The sequence below is a fragment of the Anoplopoma fimbria genome, chromosome 4 (assembly GCF_027596085.1).
Source record: "Anoplopoma fimbria isolate UVic2021 breed Golden Eagle Sablefish chromosome 4, Afim_UVic_2022, whole genome shotgun sequence".
Taxonomy (NCBI): Eukaryota; Metazoa; Chordata; class Actinopteri; order Perciformes; family Anoplopomatidae; genus Anoplopoma; species Anoplopoma fimbria.
In genome coordinates, this window is record NC_072452.1 from 21295765 (window position 1) to 21320659 (window position 24895).

At 40.4% G+C, this 24895-nt stretch overlaps 1 protein-coding gene across 1 annotated transcript in view; it reads right to left on the reverse strand.

Annotated features, from left to right (window-relative positions):
- si:dkey-237h12.3 (teneurin-3) overlaps positions 1 to 24895 on the reverse strand; it is a 126230-nt gene that overhangs the window by 44090 nt on the left and 57245 nt on the right. The window contains exons 4-11 of the mRNA XM_054598066.1: positions 22228 to 22466; positions 14848 to 14973; positions 12873 to 13087; positions 8674 to 8884; positions 7517 to 7618; positions 6593 to 6787; positions 5319 to 5519; positions 223 to 408 (exon numbers count right to left, since the gene is read on the reverse strand). Of these exons, the coding sequence (XP_054454041.1) occupies positions 223 to 408; positions 5319 to 5519; positions 6593 to 6787; positions 7517 to 7618; positions 8674 to 8884; positions 12873 to 13087; positions 14848 to 14973; positions 22228 to 22466 (1475 nt within the window). The remainder of the gene's footprint in view (positions 1 to 222; positions 409 to 5318; positions 5520 to 6592; positions 6788 to 7516; positions 7619 to 8673; positions 8885 to 12872; positions 13088 to 14847; positions 14974 to 22227; positions 22467 to 24895) is intronic.

Here is a 24895-nt window from a genome sequence, read left to right on the forward strand (position 1 = left end):
TCGTGCAAAGGTACTTTGTAGTTTGTAGTAGGAAGGCAGCAACATAGGTGTGTCACGATCTGTGTCTTTCCAACAGATGCTCGAAACTGCACAGAAAACACCGACAGTCACACTCCAAAGTTGCCCCTTTAAGCCTGTCCATAAATGAATTTCCTCTGTAGTTCGTGCCCTCCTGTCAAGTGTGTGTAGGTGTACAGCGCTGCATGTGTCACCGTGGCTCACCGATGGTGCAATGTTCACCCGTCCAGCCCTGATGGCAGTCACACTTGCCCTCTCGGCAGACTCCGTGGTCGATGCAGCGTGGGTGACAGTCCCTCTGCTCACATTCTGGTCCTGTCCAGCCTTCCTCGCAGTGACACACACCACTGATGCACAAGCCGTGGGGACCACAGTCCACCACGCACACCTCTGTTGCAAAAGAAGAAGCCACAGAGTCATGTCGCTTCTGTTCCTGTTTTTTTTTTTTTCAGTACTGGTGTATTTTTGTATTTTGTGACTGTATAGATGCGTCTGAAAAATACTCTGATGTTTGCTGAGGAGTGTTGACTAGATTGAAGTGGGCAAATACCTTTAACTGTAAACAAGAGACATTTTTATCACTATTAGTGAAAAATTGGTTGAAGAAAACCCTGAAATTGCGAAGGCAAAAAAGAATAAAAGACATTGAAAGAATTTGCTGCAATGTCTGAAAACCTTTAATCCGAAGAGGCTTATAATTACAGCCATCTAAAAAAAAAGAAGATTTTAAGAAGCTTTACTTTAGATGGGGAAAAAAAGCAGCACTTCCTCTGACTTTATTGATCACAAATTGAGATCCATAAAGCAAAGCAAAAATAATAAAGGGTGTATAGCAGGACACACAGTTGACATACGATATGTTAGGGCATTGAAACAGGTCCCCAATCAACTTTTATTTGGCTGCCACTTTTGTCAAATTACACAATGAATAGTTGAGAAAGAGGGAAAAAAGAAAGAATAAACCTTCCTGCAAAAACGTAGGAAATTAAATTTGATATATAATGTTATTACTTTTATGGGTTCCGGCAACAATAAAGTCCCTTAAATTCACAGTGCTTGACATTTAATCTGTAAACTACATTCTCCACAATACAGGACAGAAACACCGTACTGTCATCTTAATATAAAGCACATTCCAACGTAATGAGTGCATGTTAGAATGAGATAAAAACTTTAAACAGTAGGGCAAAAAGAAACACCGTGCGTGTGTCCGTATGAAGCCAGATGGATGATAACTGATTCAGTGTACAACTTATTTATGTAAAATCTATTCAGCAACAAACTCTGGTGGATTTATATAAGCTTATCAACAAACAGGTTCCATCAGTGTAACGTCCACTTTTTTAACCATCTTTGATTTTACACGAAAGCTTATCAAACAATATATAAGTATAGCTCGGAATCCCTGAGTGGAATGATAGGAAAGACATTCTTAAGATGCAAGAGAAACACCGGTTACTATTCAAATTGTCCTTCCTGCAGCCACTTTAACTCATCTCTATCAAAGTAATTTCATAGGCAGCTTTATTTTTCCATGCAGTGCAGACGCCCTAACATAAAATAAAACCTGTCACAAGAACAGTAAAGCACAGCAATTACTTTGTGCATCCAAACACTTCCAAAAACAACCACTTTTCAAGTTTTACACAAGCTCATTTGCATGGAGTCTTGGCAGACTGAGGCAAGGGTTATGGATTTAAGCAGGTTCTTGTCTGGACTCAGAAATGTTAGATCAACATGATTTCCTCGAGCAAGGAGCAACGGAAACAGCAGAGCATCTGTTATGAATCCGTGTTATCTTCAGAGAAGTAGAATTCAAATGATGGGATCCATGGGTGGTAAGTAAATCAGTCTGTACCGGGCAAAAAGCTAGCGCTCAACAAGCTGTGGCTGCTCTGAGAGAATAAGAAATGTTCATTTACTGGAACCGAGCTTCTATCAAAGCTTTCCAACAGACGAGCCATAAAGCTTTCCGTTGTGACGGCAGCCTTCAGTGTGCTTGAGGAAAGTAGCTCAAGTATGTCCTCAAATTGTGATTGACTAGATGCTCCAGGAAATTGATATAGCCCCAAACATGAAAAGTTGTGGACTTTTTAAAAAAATGTGTCTAACCTGAGGAAAAAGCAAATAAACCAAGAGACTTAACTCTGCCGCACAAATGCAACAAGCCATGGAGAAAATATCTAATAACTTTGTTCATGTATTTTACTTTATTTTTTTAAGCTAATCCCCTTTGCTTTACCCACACTCTCCTTTACCAAGGCTCTTTAAGCAGTCCGTTTCCAGCCCTCTGAATAGAGTTTTTCTTCGATTGAGGGACCTTGGATGGTTCTGATTAAGTCGGGCCGACACTGTAGAATATTAAGCATGCCTCTGGAGGGGAGTCATTTGATTCCAAAGGGAAACCTCCTTCCCATAGAATCTATGCAATCAATTTTTCATTAGTCCAAAAGTGTTTATCTGCCTTTAACATGCCCCTGACTCAAGCTGGATAGGGGTTGTGGGCGGTCGATCCGTGCTGCTCGCTTGTTAATTAAAGTTTATTTAATTGAAGAAGAACCTCTGCATTAATTAAGAAGGAACGCTCCACCCGCCCAGGTGGGTAAACCGTAACTTCTGGACCGGCAGCAGTTCAGTCAGTTCTAGTATTGACAAGCCTGAGATATCTTGCTGAGTGGAAGCATTGTGTCTTGAATTCTGAATTCTTTAACTGAATAACAAATGACCTCTCCTTAAAAAAAAGAAAATAAAGCAGAACACAACAGCAAAGAAAAAGGGAAGGAAAGAAAAAAGAAAACCTGTTCTCCAAAACAATCATTCCTCTTGGGCAGGCTGCATGCTGCTACAAAAGCTCTGCACACGCATCTATCATCTCCAACGCACCATCTAGCCTACTCGTGATTTAATTTACGATTGAATTTCAGCCAGGAGAAATGCATTCAACGGCCTTCTTATACTGACAGAAACAAACTGTGACTTCTGTTTTTAATTGTTCGACTCAGTGGGGCCATTGTGTCTCTCTGTGGGTTCGGCACATAGAGAACGAGTCTATTCTGAAGTAGGAAACGACGCATAAATCACCCGAAACTCAAGCACAGATAACAGATGGGAGGGGCCAGCCTTTGAACTAACATGTCACCTACCTGCGTGGAAAGCCAAACCCTGTGAATACAAAGCTGCTAACAAATGACGAGGCTCTGCCGTGAGCAGATGGGAATACATGATTGTCTCTTCTACTCTCATAAACCTGAAGCTGTAATAAAACACACCGGCAAAGATTCTGGACAAATCTATAAGTCATTTTTAAAACAACACACAGTTGTTTTGAATTTCAAGGAGAACATGCGCTGGGTCACACAACGTGTGGAGTCGGAGCTTTGTTGTGAGCATATGCTCTGTTTAAAAAATAAACCAACATGTGCTACAAGTGTTGATTATCAAACTTTAGGAGTGTGATCACACCCACAGTTTGATTTATTTAATCCAAAACATAATGAAGCGGATTTATTTAGGTTCCTGTTACGAAGTAAATCAAAATTTCTAACGACTGCAGGCTGCTTGATCATGAGTATCAAAGTCACAGACTTTAACTTCTCTGGTGAACATTCTGTAGTACAGAACACTAACTATGAGCAGCAGTCCAGACTGAGGTTATCAGATGTCAACATCCATCTCCTCATACACAGCTTTTGTTATGGGCTTGTTATCTGTAGTCGATCCGGGTTCCTTTCTTTCTCCTGCTCGGAGAAGAGCTGAGACGTTGGAGGCATTTCAGCGTGTTTGTGTCGTGTTTAATTGTGTTTTTCTCAAATGGATAGATTCATCAAGTTTCTCTTGAAAGTTCGAAATGTGCCGATTTTAAACCCGTCCTCATTATGGCTTTCTTGCAATATGAAAATATATACGCCTGCTATAATTTCGGCCCATCACACCAAAGTTAAACTTTACTGAAGATGATATAGAATGTAACCTAGCGCTCATAAAACACAGCACTGACAGAACTGTAGCAAGAGTGGATAGCTCATGAGAAACTTCAGTCAGACAGGTGGCCATTCATCACATTTGGAGAAAATCCAGACTTTTCAATCATTAATTTTGTTTCCTTCATGTGCACTGATTAAGGGAGAGCTGAAAGATACGGATTTGACTGTCTGTATTTTTTAATTTTTTTTAATAGTTTCATTTCGTAATGTGACATATTCATTTAGGAAAACAAATGGTTCTCGGATGTTCCCTAAATTATATTTCAAAAACAGAGGTGATTAATAACCTAAAATTGTGATTTTAAAAAAGAATTAAAAGATTAAAGCATATATCAATTTTTTTCCCCCTTCTAAGTTTTTTCGGGGATTCCAAAGCTGATTAATAGTTCTTAAAGTTTCTAAATAAAACACCCACATATAAACATAATGCTCTGTTAGAGCTGGATCTTGTATTTCAACCAACAGCTCGTTAATAAAGGGTCATACATCTGCTTTCATGGACACCTGGGGTCTGCAGTGTCTGTGCACAGCAAGGGGGAGTCTATTTGTAGTAAATACAGAAATGATTTGGTGCCAATTACTTGTTAGAGAAACTCAAACATTATCTACAAAAACAGTTTAAAAAAAGCATTACAGAACTGACTGCACTGTTTGCAAGGATCTGTTAGTACAGTGCAAATAACTCTGCACTAATGGCATCGATAACTGAACGAATAAATGAAATAAAAGACCTTGAAGATTACAACTCCAAGTAGATTATTATGCCGTTTCATTATTTAAAAGCCAATGAGTAGAATTTGTAAATCTCCCCATAAAATGGCCTGTCACATTTCTTTATGAAGAAATGATTGCTTGAGAATAATTATAATCACATTAGAATTTGATTTGAACGATATGTTGATCAATTGATTAGTCGATGGAAAAAAAACGATCTCCATCTATTTTGATAATCGATGAACTGTAATTAATACGATTTATTTCTAATTATTAATACGATTTATTTCTAATTAGAAAGCCAAAGAAAAACTAGTTCCAGCTACTCTAATGTGAGGATTTGTTACTTTTCTTTTTCTTTTTTATGTGATTGTTCATTTTATATTTTTGAGTTTCGGAAAAAACAAGCAGGAAGATGTCCACTCAGGTGTTAGGAGAGTGAGATGGGCATTTGTCGTTTTCTTAAACCGACATATTAATCAGTGAAGTTATTGGCAGATTCATCAATAATGAAAATAATTGACTGCTCTACAGTAATTAAAATGAAAAGGATACATAGAATATGGCTTTATGTGATGAAATGAGAGTGAAATGCGTTCTGACCTATGGAGCAGTCGACCCCTGTCCAGTTGGCCTCGCAGATGCAGGTCCCCGAGTCGGTGTTGAACGTGCCGTGACTGGAGCACTGCTCTGGACAAGTGCTCTTCAGGATCTCACAGGTGATGCCTCCCCAGCCCGGGTTACAGTGGCACTCACCGTGATGACAGGCTCCGTGACCTGAGCACGTCGGGTCCGAGCAGTCCACTGAGGACACAAAAGTGAGGACGACAACGATGTTAGTTTACCGCTTCTAGATAGGATGTCAGACCTAACTATTTACCACAGCCACTTTCACTCTGCTACCAGCCAAATTGCATTTTTTCTTTTGCCTGGAAGTGCTTCTGCGACAGATGATGGCTGATGCCACAGCTGAAAATGTTGCAGTGTTTAGTGGTGGCTGGTAGCAATTTTCCACCCTATGTTCTAGCAGATCTTCGAAGGTATATTATAGGGTACTTCCAATATACTGACAGCATAATTATGCTCCATTATAGGCACTAGGAACAAGGGCACAATTAGTGTCTACACAGATATAATCAATTACTATTAACAATTTGCAGATAAACTTGCTGATCTAAGTTAGTAATTGGCAATTATGACCAACATAATCAACCCATAGGGATAATAGCAACGTCATTGTGCTTCTCTGCAGCTGATTGCTCTGTGCATTTCCACATCTACCTGGACACCGGTATTGATTATTATCCAATTCATCACAAGCTTGGATCTACAAATGCTCCTTCCTCCCATCTATGTTTCCTTCCTACAGAGATTTCAAAGAACTGCAATACACTCATTTAGTAAACTCAACAGCTTTCTTACGTGCGAGGTCAACTCGCCGCACATGTAAATCCGAGCTGATAATTGTCTTTTGTGTGCATGGGGATCAATAAAGTTAAATGCACTGAAGGCAAGGGGGAGGTGGAAAAGGTTAAGGAAGAAGAAGAAGCGCTTTCTCAATAAACGGAGGAAGAGAGGCCATTGACGGATCGATTAGAAAAGGTGCCATCAACCGTGCAGCATTCCAATAGGTGACTGCATCGACGGGCCCCGCTACTCCAGCGTGTACCCTCATGTGGTCTAAACACTAAAGAGGGAGTTAATTTATACGCACAATATCAATATCAACATCCAAAGCATTATCCGCTCGGTGGAATGGAAAACAACCGATTGTTTCACCAATGGACTGTGTCAATCCCCCTTGAGCTTCACACAGAAATATGTTGCATCTTGCTGCTTCCGATCCAATGGGAAGATGCTGTTTTTACTCCATTTACCTTGTTCACAGTTGGGTCCTTTGTGGCCGGTGTTGCACACACAGTTTCCCGCCACGCACAGTCCGTGTCCCCCGCACTGAGGATCGATACACTGCAAGGCAGGAACGTCACACTCGGTGCCCTTCCATCCGCTGTAGCACTGGCAGCGCCCCCTGGTGTACTGGCCATTCCCGCTGCACAGGACCGGACAGGCAGCTGAGGAAAGACAACAGGTTCAAATAATTAACTTTGTATAATATCAGGGGGGTTGCTGTATTATATTTTGTTTCAAGCAGATGTCAAATGATCTTCAATGATATCTCATTTATGGTTAAAACAACAACTTCAGATTTGAAATACTGCACCTCTGGTCCACTTTCAAAGGAATACTTCAAAATGTTTTTTTGCAGAGTTAGATGAGTTCGACTGATACAACTTTCCTGTCTGTACTAGACATACACTGATGCAATTTTCTTGGCCATTGTTCATGATTATGGGCAGGTGCACGCTGGTCGGCTGTTGTTATTATCATTTCAGTATAACATAATTAGGTTATGAATAATTTGATATGCTGCCAATAGCTTTTGATGTTTATTTATACTTCATTTAGGCAATGCACTCAGTGCACTGTGGCCGATTTAGTTAATCTAGAGTAATGTGCAGATTCTTTTTTTCCACCATCGACCAATAGTTTGATTGATGAGTAGGCAGAGTTTTTTGTTAACCAATATTTTCTTGGGTTGACTACTGCTCTAAAATGTACCCACATCATTTTGAAAGAAAGCAGAAATTTCTGAAATCTTGGCCAGCAATCCTCATAGCTGGATACCACCATAGATTAAGAAAAAAAAGATAAAAATTTAAAAAAAGAAATTGGCTAACTGACCTTTTAAATAATAAGGCTGGATTGACAGTATACAAGTATTATATGATCTTAATAATTACCTCTGGAACAGTACGGCCCAATGAATCCTGGGAAGCAGTGACATGAGCCCGCCACACACTCTCCGTTCCCGTAACAGTTGTGTGTGCACTCCGTGACAGATTCTGTGGGTACAGCAGTGAGCAAATCCAACTATTAATAACTCATCGCATGTCATTTTACAGCAAATCTGAGATCCCACATTAATATAACATTTAGGAGTGTACAGTCGGATAAATACTGCGAGACAACTTGGATACTAACTTGTCTTTTGAATAAACCTAGGCTTTTTAAGCATCCCTCATATCAGGCATGGCATAAATTCACAGCTATCTATCCACGTTCCAATGAGGTCTAAGCCTCCATAACATGTATGCTGCAGCCCGACTCTACCCATCTAAGCCATGTTAAGTAAAACCACACAGGCATTTTAAATTAGACCCAAATAATTCCATTTCCTTGACACAATTTGCTTTCCTCCTGTCTCCTCTATCGCCCTCCACCCCTTGAATGACTGATCATGCCCAAGCCATGCAATCTCCTGAGTGTTTATAGCTCAAATCCTCTCTGAGTTGAAGTTAATCTGACATATCCTACAGACAGATCTTATGTTCATCCAACAGACCATAGCTCATGAACGGCAACCCCCAAAAGGCCAGGGCCCTCATTTTGATCGGCGTTAAGAGGGCAAACCTTTTTGTTATTACTCTGACTTGTATTGGATGTTCATCGAGCCAGTGTCGGACCAAGGCAATTTTGACCTCACACGTCGATACCTTCATATTTGTATGGCGGGATCAACGGAACTCCCCAAAGAGAGAAAAACGTTAACTCAACTTTAGTGTTTTTCCTACCTCAAAACCCACAAGGAAATTTCACAGACTTCAGAACGCTGAAGAGGTTGGAAGGAGGGAAGGATCAATGCCCCGCGTATGGTCTCGTATTGTAGTGTTGAGCACAATAATCCACTACCCTCCAATGAAAACTTACATCTGCCTGATAGGTGGCTCAAAGTTTTAAAAGCTCAGCTTGTCGGTGCGGTAGCCAGAATTTTCAACAACCTAACTCTTTGCTCATGCAGGCGCAGCTGTTTTAAGGAAATTAAAGTCTTCCAAACATGTCATTACACATCATCCCAATCACACTCATTAGGCATCGCAGCAGATGTGTGTCCCCGTACCCTGGATGATGGTGTTATAGGACACTGTCTCCGCGTTCCGTCCGTCATTATAAAACGCCAGGTGCCACACCCCTGAGTCCAGGTACTGGATGAATCCCGCTTGGTGGACGGTGACCGGATGATCCAGCCGGGTCCTCGCCTCTGGTTCAATCTGGGTCCGATGCTCCTTGGCGATAAGCCGACTGCCGTCCAATAGCTCCACGAAGTCATACTGCAAAAAGAAACACAAGGACAGATTCCGACAGATGCAGATGATTGTTATTTTAATGTTGGTGTAATTAAATCAGGCAGTGGAGAGGCAACAGGGTTCAAAAAGTTTATATTTTCCTCTGTCGGATGCTTTGTATGCAGCTCCTCTACTGATTTCCTTAGCAGTCTGAGAGGAACTCTTCAAAGTCGTAATGAACCAAAGTCGTAACCAGAAGAGGTTTGTGTACCCAGCAAATATTCCACTATAATAAATGTTGATTTTTCAGTGACAGTTATTTGGAGTTGATAGATGTTGTTTGCAGAGTTGTTTGTGTACTGATGGAGCAGATACGGCTCTGGGGCTAATGCTCAAAAAGATTCCAAAAATATATTGTTAACTCAGACAGGAGTGCACTTAAAGAGGTTCTGGAAATGTGCTTAATAGAATCTGTTAAATTAACACTGATAACGTACTGTGTGGATGAGTGTACTTAACATTCAGAGTTACTCACTGCTTGTGTGCCTGCACAAAATACAAATAAAAGGATAAACTAAGTGAAAAGCTTTCTTCAATGATTTCTAGAAACAACTGCATGTATCTTCTTTTTTATTGATTTTGATGCAAAACTGTTAATATTGTTTGATTTGTTATAATTGTTATAATGTTTTTAATACATAATATATATACCAGGACTCTCTGAAAAAACTAACTGTATATATGATATCTACAGTATATTTAAAGCCGATATGTCCTTGTTGGTAAGGTCAGAATAATTTTACTAGAATCTAACAGATGGCCATTGTACAGTACAGTACACACTATACATATACAGTATATATAAAATAAACACAACATGGTTATATCGCAGGCTTATTTGTCTTTCCTTTATACGCTGGGGTTGCAGCATAACAGCCACTCTCTATTTCTTTCAGGCAAACATTGATTTACGGGGTAAACAAGGAGTAACGAGTCATCCCTGCCAAGTGAAACGAGTAAAGTGGCGCATCTGCTCTCACTGCACCTGCTCAACACCTGAACCTCATTTTGACTGAGGCTGTACGGTACAGAGCACTGCAGCAGAAACCACTGTAACACATACCAGCCATCCCCAGACAGGATATAGGCTGCAGAGGAGCACAGATGTAGACAGATCCCCTGGCTAATGCGTTGTTAGCTACGCAGATGTACTGAGCCTACAGTGAATACTCGGGGTGGAGGAGAGTCTGTGGGCTGCTTAGAGTCTGATGCATACACATTGGCACTGTAGCTGGTTTTTAGAAGAGCTTGGATTTAAATCCAATGATGTGGCTGTTTGCAGAGAGCTTTGATGGACTGCTAAGCCATTGCTTTTTGACTGATGCACAGTTGAGATGTTTGTTTTTTCTTTTACTTAAATTGCAGACATCTGCATTTTATAATAAGCAATACAGTTTAAATTTAAATACATTATACAACTACCACTTAAAAAAAAAATTGCTAGTTCATTGAGATGCCTCCAGTTATAAATTAAAGAGAGAAAAATCCCTTAATTTATTGCAGATCAACAAGAGTCCACACTCAAAATATTGCAAAGATCCAGGAATATTGGTGTTTTAAATTTGTTTCCCTCATAAAACAACATGCATTTTGCAAGTATTTCTTATAATACCAAAGCTTGATTTATCAATATGATTAAAAGTAGCATTCAATGAAATATCGACTGTATAAACTGTATGATTTTTATCCCAATACCTGATTTCAACCTAAGTTGTCAGCTCTTTTGGATTTTCTTTTTAATTGGTTTCCTGGCCCAATAACACATCAGAACAATTTTTCCCAAGAGTTGTTGGACACAAAACCAGAACTAAAATAATAGTAAATGTTGGACTGACATTCCTCAGGTGGACGGAGACACAACTCCAAACAAATGCTGGTGTTGCTCTGTTTCTGTTTGATGTTTGAGTCGGCCACTGCTGGCTGACACTTTAGGCAAAACGACTTAATAAGCTGTTCATATGTCAGCCCTTTCCATCTGTCATCTTTTTATTGAGTTATTCTCTGCCTGGTGGCCAAAAAGTTATTATTGCAGCTTTAAACCAGTATGTGCACAATATCCAGCCACATGGAAACACAATGGGCTTTGAAACAGTTGAAAGAAAAATGCATTAAAACAGGATTTAATGCTCAGGAAACACAAACGCCAACCCAGGCAACCTTTCAGTTGACTTGCAAACGACAGGAAAGAGAGCATTAAGCGGGGGGGGGGGGGGGGGGGCAGGTGAAGTCAACACTGTGATTTAAACCCCATTGAGTAGAGCAGGGGGGGGGCAGGGGAAGGGATATTAACCTCGTGGAAGTTGACTTCATTGTGTTGTTGGCTTGAGGGGGAAGTAATAAAACAGCTCATCCCACGAGCCCTAAACCTCCTGGCTGAGTGCATACATCTCGATTAGCCGATGAAAAAGCCCCCCACCCCCTAACTCATCTCAATCCAACAATACCAGTAAATAAGAGGCAAGAGACCGAGCACGGAGAGTCGTGGATGCCCAAAGGACAGAGGAGGAACGCCCAGAGCCTGCAGATTCTTCAGAGTTTAGATTGAGTGAACTTAGTCTGGTACTTGATAACAACGGAGGGCCGATTCTTTAGAAACGAACGACAAAAGTTTGTTTTTTCCTTACTTGTTTGGTTTGTATCAGCACAGACAGACACTCAATAGCAGATGGGAGAAGTCTATGTTTGTGAAAGGTGGAAAAGCTGTTGCACTTAAATGTTGTCTTGTCTCCCAAGCTGTGAATGCGACGAACAGTCGATATCTCTCATTGGGGTCTTTCATGCTCAGTTAAGTAAATGCATTGATTTGTGCCCGTGATCCCTGAACAGTACGTGATTCAGAGGTGGCCACAATGGACACAGTGTCCAGCATTGACAAGCTTGAGTGTCTGTGCAACAATTGCTGGAGACATAGAAGCAGTGTCTTGTTAATTAGCACCCTTTGGTCTTTGATTTTTGTTGGGCTTCCTTTTTTCACCTTGGAAATGCAATCCAGCTCACCTGTTGTCACTCACATCAGACTTTCTTCCATCAAAGAGTGGCCCTAACTGTCTCCACTTGAGTGAAGCCCATCTTTACTAAGAGAGAATGTCAAGAAGGTGAAGCTAAGAGCTTTTGCAGTCAAGTGTGGTGGAAAATAGCCATTGTCTGAGTGCTTCCATCACCATCACCCAGACATCGGACATTACGATGCCCAGAAATGTCATTCAAGTGACACATCAGACATGTTGGAAACACTTCAATTTGCAAATGGCAGATATTTAGTGGAAGTGAAAGACGTGCATGCCCACACAGGAAAATCTAGCTGAGAGGAGAAAACTGAAAATAATCAAGTCCCAAGTTCTAGTTTGCAAATGCATAAATGTCATGAATTTAAATAAGGGACCAAATAAGGGCAGATGAAGAATACGTATTCACAGTGTTTGTTACATTGTTGGGCTCAGAACTGACAGCAGTAAAACTGAGTATTTCAGACCAAGGGTGGATAAAGGCATATTCAGACAGACAGTATGAGAAATACAATGTTTTTAACATTAAAATCTAAATTCAAAAAATGATTAGAATATGTTCCCTTTGAAATGCAGCGAACTGGCCTTTATTCTTTTCTGATCCTTAGAGCTGCTATAATCTATTTCTTATAGCATCATCTGATTATATGGCTATATATAATGTGAAAATAGTGAATATCCCAGAGAGTATTAATACTATTACAAGATTGTTTTCTTTCGCTAACATTAACCACTGTAAGCTACTGGTCAAATCAAACCAAGTAAGGCTGTAGCTACAAAAAACCTTAGTGTATTAAAATAAGAAAAAAAGTTTACTTAAAAAATCTACTTAAAAAATAATTTGTAAGAGAAATAGTTTTTTTTTTCTTCTTCAAAAGTCACATAGACGCACTTTAAAGTGGCAAAGGTGACAGTTTTATACTGTCCTCAATTAAATTGATTTAAAAGCAATAAAAAAAAGACTTTACCTGAGTGTGTGATGGTGCGAGACCCTTTCTTCCATAGACTCCGACCAGCGCGTTCTTCTGTACCGAGATGTTGAACTTCAGGAAGCGCGGTTGCTCCATGCTTAGTTGAGAACGCCAGAACACGCCTGGTGGGACGCTCTGACCCACCCTCTTCCCTACGTCGACCTGTCCCGTATCGATAGAGTTGTTCTCCTGATGGAGCACGTTAGTCCTTCCTAGAAGACAGAAACACCCCAACCCGCTCAGATGATTTGTTACAGAATCAACCAAGCACAGTTAAGGTAATACGGTATGAATCATCATCAGTCATCACAGAGCCTTTCATGCCATCAGATAAAAACCTTCACATCTAAAATACCACCGTGTGTTTTTTTGCCAGTCTTTGATCTTTGGATATCAGTAAATGTTGCATCCTATCTTTTTGCTTTCCGGTGCAATCTTATTCCTTTATTCAAGCGGGGATCTAACAATAATACGGTCATATCTTTTTTTTCAAATGAGCAGTGACCAAGCAAGACAGGATTAAAAGTAATGGTTCCCTGTGGTCCATGATGCACTGCTCACGGTAAAAAAAAATAAAAAAAGACCAGATATAATTGGCTTTTACAAGACTCTAACAGGCCACATCTCCCATCTTTTCTCTGGTCATGATGACTCATAGAGAAAGGCCCCATCTCAGATAAGGTCTAAATGGAATCTGTCAGATATAGTGAGCGCTACCTTCCCAAAGCAATAACAGCAAATCAAAACAATTTAGCAAAATGATGTCCTTAAACTGTGTCCTTAAAGCGCCAAAGATAGAGAGCTGGCCGGTTTTAATATGACTCATGCTCACATAAAAAATTGCAGTCTGTGAGGTGCAATTACATGAACAGATTACATTGTTAAGAAGAAAAATCTGCAAAGCGTTTTAAAGTCCTCGCCGTCAAAAGCTCTATTGTAGAAGGAACACAAACGTGCTCTTTACGATTGACTGTGGCAATGACTTGTTGGGTGGATGATGCAGAGTTGTCCCGCCAACTCAACCTTTTTTCTCCCGCCTCTTGTAAGAAGCGTTTCAGTGTGTCAACCGGCGTATACTGTTGCTTTGAGTGTATCTGCCAGTGCCAGGCCTCCATTATTTGCATCCCTCAGTGTTGTGTGTGTAATGAAGCCATTGCCTGTCACTTTAACTTCAGTCAAAGCGAAGACTGGAAGCCAAGTTTACCTCTGGGGAGAATAATGGCCGGCTATTGATTGCCTTTAAACAGTCCAAAACCTGCCTCATGCCATCTTAATTAGCAGTACTTATGAGGATTTAAATCTAGCAGAGTTTAAACAATTGAGCTTTTGTCTGCCCCTCTCAACTCAATTAATGCTTCCATGGCCGTGCTTTCTAAATACCGCAATGTGCTTGGAGATTAATTTGGTGGCTTTTACTGTAAAGGTGAGCTGAGAAGTCCTGCTTGTTGTTGAATACACAATGTGGCCCCAAGATTATGATTAGGTAGTACAAATCTGTCTGGAATAGGTCAATTAATATTCAGAAGGTAAAGTATCTCAATAAACTGTAAAGGCTGCCTGGGCATCATTGACGAGGCCAAATGGTTCGCTGTCGCAATTTGTCTTTCTTAATCGTCATTTGAACCTTTACTTGATTTAATTAATTAGTGTTCTTTAACCTTTTCTTAAGCCAGCAATTCATTTCAAAAAGCATTAATTACACACAGCTTTATTTCTTTTCATTAGGCCAATTCTATCTCTTACTACTGCTGGTCAACACCCTGCTTTTGCCAAGCCATCAATTTGCTATTAGTTTGTGAAGAAGAAAAATAACCCTGATAGCACAATATTCAAAAAGCAATGCCAAACACCTTGACCAGAATGCAAAGCCATCAAAAGAATAAACAGTCTCATTCTTGTGCATTCAAACTGTAAAGGCTTATTGGAATGTTAATTAGCGGTTTAGTGAGATGTCAGTCTTTTAATTCCTCACCGTCAGCAGCCAGAGCTGTCACTACGCTCGACTGAGTGGGCCCCGTCTTCCCAACTCCTCCGTTTTCAAAAGCCGGCTGGTTGTCCAACTCTTGGAGCTGCCAATTGAGGCCGAAAAGGTGCATTGCTGTGAAATACACACAAAAAAAAAAAGCTGTGTGGGCTTCTAGAAATGGATAAACAAATAAGCAAATAGCTGCACATAAACAATCAGGCCACTTAAGAATAAAAGACCTGTGGGAGAGCACAATGGGTGGATTCAATGCAGGAAGGAAAAACACTACAGTTTAACTTCTAACATCTCTTTGCTACTCTGCGATGGATGTTTTTTGTGTAAACACAGCACTGATAGAGGCCAGACAAAGTCATGTCCATCAATACTTCGGAACCCTGTTGCTCTATCATGTTTCCTTGGGGAGCACTGTTCATTAATGTGCCACAGTGTCTGCACACAAACAGTGACTCTATCAAACAGAGCAGGATTTCTATTTTGACACAAAGCTCTCACTTCAGACAGGCAGACGAGATACAATAGAAAAGCGTAGAACTCTCCAAGTCTAATACAAAGCAGGAAGGACGCAGAGACGCAGCTACACGTGTGCGGAAGATAAGATGGAGGAAGAGAAAGAAAGTGAGAGTCTTTTAAGAAGGAGCGAGGCAGTTCATTGAGACAGACAGTCGCAGCAGGAGGAGGAAGTGAGAGAGTAAGATGCTGCAGCACTCCTTCTTGTTGGCTTTCAGTCAGCCAACCCGCTTTATTGTGTCAGTATCGGATGCAATCAAACTGTGTTCTTGTTGTTTTTGGAAACTGAGGTGCTCCTGTGAGCGCAGCAAGAGGGCCAATCTCCTTCAAAGTCACCAGCCGGAGAACATGCTGAGGAAGCATCTTGATTTCCGACCATTTGATCTGAGAGAAGAACTTTTCTCCAACACTTGCCGTTTGCTGCAAGATGGATATTGACTGCAGCAAATAACTTGAGAGGTGGATGAGGGGGCAGAGAGGATATCAAATGTGAAGGAGAACAAAAGAGAGATTGAATTCTATGATGGATAATGTAACAACGTGTGCTTTGTTAAGAAATAAGGCATGCGTTGTGTTAAAGCCTGATGATGAATACACTTGGCATCGAGTGTATTCACTTGCACTGTCCGTAGCCTTGACTTCCAATCAAATAATACAGATTTAAAAATGAGTGATATTGTTTTGTTAAATAGTACATTCATCCAGCATTTATCCGAGTGTCAGAATCCATTTCAGCTGAAGGTGAAGCAAACCAGTCACATCACAAGCAACACAAATGAATGCCGACTGGTCCATCAATATCTTTGACAAGTCTGACTTTTCTGTCTTAATGGACTAGTCTTGACAGAACCTCCCAGTGTGAGATATGTGCACTTTTGTTTTCTTTTTACTTCACAGGTTTTCCACCATCAATGCAATGTTGCTGTTGATATCATGGTTTCATCCATCTCCAACCAGATTCGGATAAGTCTTAGTATGTTAAAATTAAATAGCAACAAACACAGACACAGATAATTTAATCTACCAATAATCATCACACAATTACCAAAAAATTGTCTAATTAGTCCATAACACTGAGTACATTCACCTTGAAATGTAACAATCCTATATTCATATTGACCTTTTCAAAGTGCATACTGCGTAATTATCTTCATTTCTCAGACTAACTTGTTGATGGCTTTAAACTGACGAAAGGCTCCAGAATCCTTAGAAAACACTGCATGCTGTGCTGGAGCACAAATTGAAAGGATCAACTGAGGACATGGAGCATTAACCCGAGGTGAAACACTCTACCCGAAAAAAAGTGACACCTGCTCTTGCCAAATGATTGGCAACGTGAAATTAAAGCAGGTGAAGGTATTACTTAAGGAATAAAAGGTGGCATAATCTTTTACTCAACAAAACCTGTATTTACAAAATTAGCATTAAGTATTTTGGAAAATGAAGCCTTTTAATGCTGAGAGAAAAATCTCTCTCTAAGCTGACTGGCAGAAGGCAAGACACCACACTTTATCAAAAGAAACAGGGAATGATTGACAGTGCTCTAAAACACAAAAGGGTTTATTGACTTATAGCTGAATGTGAAACACGCTTTTTTTTTAAAGAGTATTTTTAATGCTTTAATGCTAGCAGCTGTGTGAGAATTTACTTTGGTTTTGGGTTGGTTTGAGCTGATGGCCAACATCAGAATGCTACAACGACGTACCCACAGTGACAATGCTAAACTGCACAGTTACTATGCTAAAATGCTAAGATGTTCATCTTAGTTTAGCCTGTAATCATGCTAACATTTGCTGATTACTGCTTAACACAACGTACAGATGAGGCTGATGGAAATGCTATTTAGTTCTGCAGTTATTTGGTTACGAACCAAAGAGTCAAACTTACAATTGACCCAATGATGGCGCCAGGTGAAAAGTCAGTCATCACCAACCTCGTTAGAAATTCATCCACTAGGGACAATGAATATTCGAAACAAATTTCATCCAATAGCTATCTAGATACATCACTTTAACCAATAAATGTCAGAAGTAAAAGTCAGATTTAAAAGAAAAACATCTCCACTGGCTTGGCTCCTGATTGTAAACTCTAGTCCATTTAACACGATCAGTGCAGAGACTCTCCACAGGTGAACATTGCACACTCACATCTCTAAGTGTCACCACATTTCCACAGAGTGTGGCAGTGGGCTCTTGTTTATCAGACACATCACAGAACCACCAAGAGCCTTCCCCTCTTCACTGCTCTCAGTGCGCCAAGACCTGAATCCCCACTTAGCTCATCAACAAATTGCTTTGAGGTGAATAGCCCTCAATTTATGAATTTGCATAAGTTATTCATGCAGCCTAGGTCGGTTCAATTAATATTTATGGGCCATGAGCAATTCTCTTCCTGAGCAAGAAACTGAAAAAAGCTAGACGCTATCTCTAAAGTCGAAATGTGCCCCGGGGAAAACCTGCACCAACTATGAATGGGAGGTTCAATTTGTAAGTTCACAAGATGTTTGTTTGAGCTCTGACATCCACATGGTATTTAGTGTACAGAAACATAAACACACCTGTGAGGGGAAACAGCCAACACAAGCCCAAAATAATAATCTGCTCTCACGGCAAATCCCCCATCTTGTTCACATGGTTCTTCGTGGTGTTGTTACCTGGAAAACGCAGGGCTAATTATGCTACCGATGAAAGTTTTATCTCTTCTTGATTGACAAAATAAATTATTAATTATTCAGCTAAGCAACCGAAGGCAATAAAAAAAACATGAATGAGTATAAAACCTCTTAAGTGTTTCCTGTTAAAATATGCAGAGGACGCCATTCTGATGGCCAACCTCACCAAGAATAATTAGTCCATTTGCCATAGAGAGAGGTGACCCATCTGGAGTCACAGTGTGCCAATAACAACTTGGAGCTCAACACACTCAAAATGATTGAGATAAACATTGTTTTATGCTGGAACCTGCCTGCACATCTCCCCGGAAACATTCCTCGGGGACTGTTTGAAATAAGCCACGCTGCTCAGAGCATGGCTAAGATGTTCCTGTTTTCGGGGATAGTATCTGCTACCACCTCAAATGGAATGACAACATCTGTAACACAAGATCGACCAAGACAGGGTTTGTTTGTTTATTTGGTCCTGTGGCAATTGAAGCAAGCTCCCTGTCTCCTTCTGTATATCTCTGTGGGATTTCTAGGTCTTTTTTTTTTTTTGTAGTAGTATTAGATTAGTATCGAAAGAAAGTCTTTGTTTCTTCTCTATTCATCACCGATGATATCATCCAATCACATGATTAACCGCTGATTGATTTTCACACTTTTCTGATAAATAAAAAAACATGTGGTACAAGGTAACAGCAAATTTATAACTTTCAAAAAGCATTTTTACAAGGCACAAAATAATCCATTTTTACACTTTTTAATTGATATATTCTCTATGTATTTCTGACATTCATAATCAAATCGCAAACCGCCTTCTATTTTAAAATCATTCTGATCAAACATGCTCAGTGCGGATGTTTTTTTGCATTTGGTTTTTTGTTTGTTATTTTGAAGTGCATTTCCAAGAATCCACATGCTGTTTCTGCACCCAATCAGAGCATCAAAGCTGGACTCGGTCCTGATTGGCCTCCCCCCTGTATCTGAACAATTGCTGAAATTCTTCCAATCAGGCCAGTTTGCAGAACTGGAAAGCCTCACCTCAGCAGGTTTGCCTCATTTAAATTACAGGAGCTGCTGTTGTTGGTCAGCCAGGGTCCAGTTTTGAGACCGTTCTGCACGTTGTTTTTTTCAAATCAATGCAATAAAAGAAAGCTGAAGTATTTGGTTCTAAAACAACAAGAGGAATATTAGTCTAAACCTGAGGAACAGAAAAAAAACTGAATAAAAATTCAAAAAATTGAATAACATGGCACAGTAAACTTCAAACACAGTCCCATTTGAACATAGAACAGATGCAGGTGTGCCTGTGTTTGTCTTTGAGTTTGTCTTTGTACTAATGGGACTATGCGAGCTGACGGTGGAAAAGTATTAAAGCATGAGCGCACATTGTATCTATTTGAGTCATTGCACCTGGCAGGAGAATTGGCGATGGATGAAAGAGAGAGGAAGTGGTGGAAACACTATCAGACACCTGAGGCAAGTGGCAGAGAGGGTGCATCTGTTTAACTCTCACACACACACACACACACACACACACACACACACACACACACACACACACACACACACACACACACACACACACACACACACACACACACACACACACACACACACACACGCACACACATTGAATGAGTGGGAGCACCAAGCATACACTCTGGAATCAGGCCAAAAATACAATTCCCAAACATCCGACAGGTCTGCAATTAAACAAGTCGGGGATTGTTGAGATGAAAATGTTGTGAATGAATCCAATCTGCTACAGCGGTTAGTGACAACAGCTGAACAAATGACTCCTTTTTCCCTGAGTAAACGGAGCAGAACTGTCACAGGCGCAGGTACAAATAAAAATAGCAACTGATTTCCTACACACAGAGGAGCAGCTAAGTTATATGTACATATCCATACTAATTTAATGACATAAGATCATGAACGACAAAAAGTAACAGAACTGTTAGTCAATAAAGGGAATGTGAATATTGATATAGCACATTTATGACCTCTCCTCCAGTAGAGCACTCCCCCTTCTATCCCCCAATAAAACACTGGTTATAGGATCTTCCCAACAACCCCATATTTCTCCTTATACAACTGTGTCACATTTCCCCTGCCTCCAAGCTGGATGAATACTTATATATCCGCTCAGGGAGAGAGGCACAGCGTAAAGATTAAAGGCTTGGATGACAAGGGACGGCATGAGGAGACATGAATCTGTAGCAGGTTTATTGCTGTGGTCAAGATTCTAAAGGTTAGCAAGAAGTCAGTTACGACACATGCTGTTAAAAAAAAACGTCTGAGGAATAAATGCCCAAAGGAGGGAGAGAGGATGAGCATTGGTTTATCTTTCTGGCTGAGATGAAAGCATTTCCTGTATAAGAAGAAGATCCTGGTCCAAGCACAACAAAGCCTTTGTGGACCATGGTCTTCTATAAAGAGCAACTGTTTGCAACCGTTTCCTTTGTTATAGGAGTTCAGCTCCCCAACTTGTGTTTCGTTTTGACGTTGCCATCTGTGCTGGCCATTCAAAACGCCCTGCCTGTGTTTTCACATGTTCCCCGAGGACATAAATTCTGTGAACTGGGGATCAGAAGTGCGGAGATGATGCACAGCCCGCTGTCAAAGGGAAACAGACAGGACTGTCTTGTTGGAAACCGTACTCGGGCCATGTCTGCATATACATCTAACTGAGAGCTTAGTCAGACAGATGCTACTGAATCATATCAGGACATCTGCAATTTTTGCAGAAAGGGAAAAGGCAGTGAAATAGAAATACTCCTGGCAGAGATCAAACTTCATACAGATTAAGAGGCCTGCTGGCTACATTCACTCTAGGCAACTTGTCTATCATTTGTTCCGTTTGACTGAATGACATGTCTGAAGATTGTCTAATGCCACCGCAGATAATGGAGTCATGTTTTCTCTCCCTAAAACTGAAAGACATATCTTGCTTCTGGCACAAAAATTGCTTTTTTTTTCATGCACCCTGTGTGACAGGTTGTGCTGCACATCCACATCTGACAACAACAACAGGTATTCAGTGGCAATATTCATGACAAAGCCTCGCTGTAAAGTTAATTTATTTGGCTAGTTGGTTGATTTGTTTCAGATGCACAGTATTTAGATGTAAACACACCATACTGTGGAGATCTAATGGGGTTAACACAAAGAGTCACCCATCCCTAGAAAAAACAAATATCCTCATGCCAGGCTCAGCTTTCCAGGCTGATTTCTCCAGAGAATTGAGGGGAAAGTTCTGGTCTAAGCCCCCAGCCGGTACAGATGTTCAGCCTAGAATATATGTGGTAAATGTGAGCAGTTTACAGATGAGATTTTCACCTCCTGAACTGCTTTCAAACACGATCAGGGACCGAAGTGGACCAATGTGAGGAGGAAAATACTTTTTTAAAACTGCTCCCATGCATGTGGTGTAGACTGCAAGTTTGAAGGCTGGTAGAAGTGTGGCCTTGAACTTATGATGCCAACGTCTCGTCAACCATATAGATTAAGAGTTGGGGGGAACATGTGGGTAAAAGTGAGATTATATGATTGAGACAGAGAGAGAGATATAGGAGGAGCAGCTTTTAGGTCTTTTGGGGACGGTCCAAATCAGGCATGAACTCTATGACAGTCTATGAAAGTCCAAGTCATACACTTATTAATCTTCATAAACAAATTGCAAGTCAAGATGAAAATACTTTTAGGTCTGTAGGCTGACCATTAAAATGGCATGGTTTATAGTTCTGACATTTTCCTTTCAAAGCTGCTTTAATTGTGGGTTTTTTCACCATTGCTGACTGGGAACTAGACAATTTAACACATTGGTCTAATAATTAAATATGCCAGGACTCACTGTAGCAGTCTTGTTTATCTTTTATTAGATACGCCGTCTCAAATCTAAACTTGAACATTTTTGCTCTCAACTCTCAAGGGCGAAGTCAAGACTTCAGGCAGTCAAGTCTCAAGCAGTCTCTCCCGCATCTAGCTGCACATTCTAATTTTTGTGACTCACTATAAGTCTGACTGTGGAAATGTGTGTTTGATATGTATCTCTTATTAATATGATAATCTCAATAATGTCTGCCAAAGCTTTCTAACGTTGTCCCATGTCTGTTTGTGATCTGGAAGCAGAATAACTATGAATTCTCCTTCTGCATGCGATTTCAAAATGTCTGTCAAACACCAAACCTGATCCTTACCAATGCAGTAGCAGAGAATGATGGACAGAACCACAGCTATCCCCACAGCGATCAGGGCGGTGCACTTCCAGGAGCAGTGCTTAGGTGACTTCTTGAACTTGAAAGCCCCTCTGGACAGGCTGTTCCTGGGCAATGGGCGCGCCGGCGTGGAGTAAACCGTCCCCGTCGCCATGGTGTAACCAGGGGCCGCCGCGCCAAAGAAAGGTGTCGTTCCTGTGCCCGTTTTAAAAAGGAAGTGCCTGCAGAAGGGGGAAAAAAGAGGTATTGTGTAAATAACGGTAAAATAAGTGATGGTTCAAAACAGCACGCCCAAAGTTAAAGCCCTGAGCTACTTAATTGATGTTTACATCTTCGTAAAATGTCCTTTAGCTCGATAAAAGACCCCCACATTTGTTCCTGACCCCATTCTAATTGCCAAATACCCAAAGAAATCACTAAAATACAGTGTACCCTACAACACAAGTAAATCCCATGTGTATCACACGGCAAGAGGAACTGGGTAGAATTACATTATTCAGTTTATTCCTGACATTGGAAGAGGTGAGCAAAAAGTACCTCATAAAAACAATCATCTCCCACTTGCCCTTTTACAACTGGGCCTTTGCTAATAGCCCATTATACCTGGGGTAATTAAGAGGGTTTAATCAAATGCACTACAGAGTGATTGTCCTATTAACTTTTAAACCCCACGTGAAAAGCTCTTAAGTAAATGAATTAAGCCTTGTTGCCACTCTTGCCACTACTTAGAGATTAATACCCAAATGCCTCTAGGCTTATGGGGACAACCAGGGAAATTGGACAGATTGACCATGCATTGCAAAAGCTCCTCAATTCCAGAACTGTACAATTCCTTCCCTAACACTTTGCCCGTTTTTTAATAAAAAAATGAAATGCATTGTCGAGCAATAATTACTATTTTGTAGATTAATGTTGATTAGCTACTTTCTTTCAGATAAGAACCTCTTGAATTCTTCACCAAGATGACTGTAGGAGTTCATTTTAAAACATGGTCTGCTGATTAATAATACTTAACATTACAAACATTAAAACATTTGAATAAACAATTTATACAACACAACCTTTTTTATTGAGGTGCTGGTTGCTCTGTGCAATCTTTTATCACACTAACAATAACACACAAACATACACCTGAGAGTACCTGCCTAGCACCACCAAAGCAATATTTATTTTAAACTGGAACAGTTGGGTTTAGTGCCTTGCACAAGGGCGCCTCAACGTAATAAAAGAGGGGGTAAGAGCTATAATATCATTTTGGAATAGTAAGAGACAGCTAAAAGTCTAACACAAAGTTTTAAAGGGTTTTAAGGGTTGTACAGATTCAAGGAGGAACAGGTTGCCATGGCAGCCGTTAATTTAAATACACCCATGAACTGATAAAGCAGTGTTTGCTCATCAATTATTTGTGTGGCATCTGTGAAGTCTCTGTGTACGTTTTGTATAGGCTTTTTAATCCCAACTGTGAATCTGTACTAAAAGAGCTTGAGAACGGCTAATTGGGCGCATAATCTGAAGATTAGCCATTAAGGACTGAAAATCCATGTAGTGGCACTTACTTATCACAGTTTCCCTGATTATGAGATAGGAACGCTGGGTCAACAGACCTAAGACGGCTTCATTAACTGTAATGTTCTTTTAGTCGGACTAAGTGTTGATTTTCAAGACTTTCCACTGCTAGGGATCCAAAAACGTAGCCAGGGAAGTCAGCAATCAGATATGTGTTTAACGGTTTTAACAGGTTTGTTTTACAAATGACACATCATAAATCTACACCTTAATGCATTGCTCCTATTTCATCCCTGCTGCTGATATTTCAGCTACTTCCTATCTCCTGAGGGGATATCTCTAGTCTAAGACCTCCTCTGATCAATGCTCGACTAAAAAGAACAAATGTCAGATTCGGATCGTCTGGCTCCTTGATGCCCCGATTGACACGTGCTGTCATGGACAGATTCCATTTAAAGGTTACAGCGTGTCACTGCTGGAATGACAATGCTCAGGACGTCTGCAGACCTGGGAGAGGTTCAGATTCTTATATCTGGAACAAGCTGTACTGATGCTGAAGCAGACACAGACAGTAATACACAGTTGGGTATGAATTGAGGTCAGAACTTGTCTGAGGCAGACGCGTTGTCAGATGGAGTTAAGTGTAAGTGGATGTTATCTGATGAGGTATCTGAGAAAAAATGATCCTGTGAGTTCATGTGTGTGTGAGTGTGTGTACACACTCTATTAAAGAGGGATGACTAGCTGCTCTTTGCAACTTTCAGAGATGACGTGGAGACAGTTTCTCCTGTAAATGAAAAGATCTCAAATCTACCTGGGCTCTTATTTATGCAAAAATACAAGCACATATTTATTCTCATGAGCTCCAAGTCAAATACACTGGAACTAAAAACCAGTAATAATGAATATGTAAAATAAAAACATATGTACACAAATTGTGAAATTGTTTATTTGCACAATTTAGTTGATTGAACAATCCGAGTGCACATATAATTACCAGAAACATATGGCACGCTGTCGGTGGTTACAAACTAGAGAGTCAGCTATATTCCAGTCATTTATATCCCCTTTGCTTTGTACAACAGAGTGTAGAGTGAAACTAAAAGCTGTCAGAATCTGTGTGTACCGGCATTACCAGAACAAA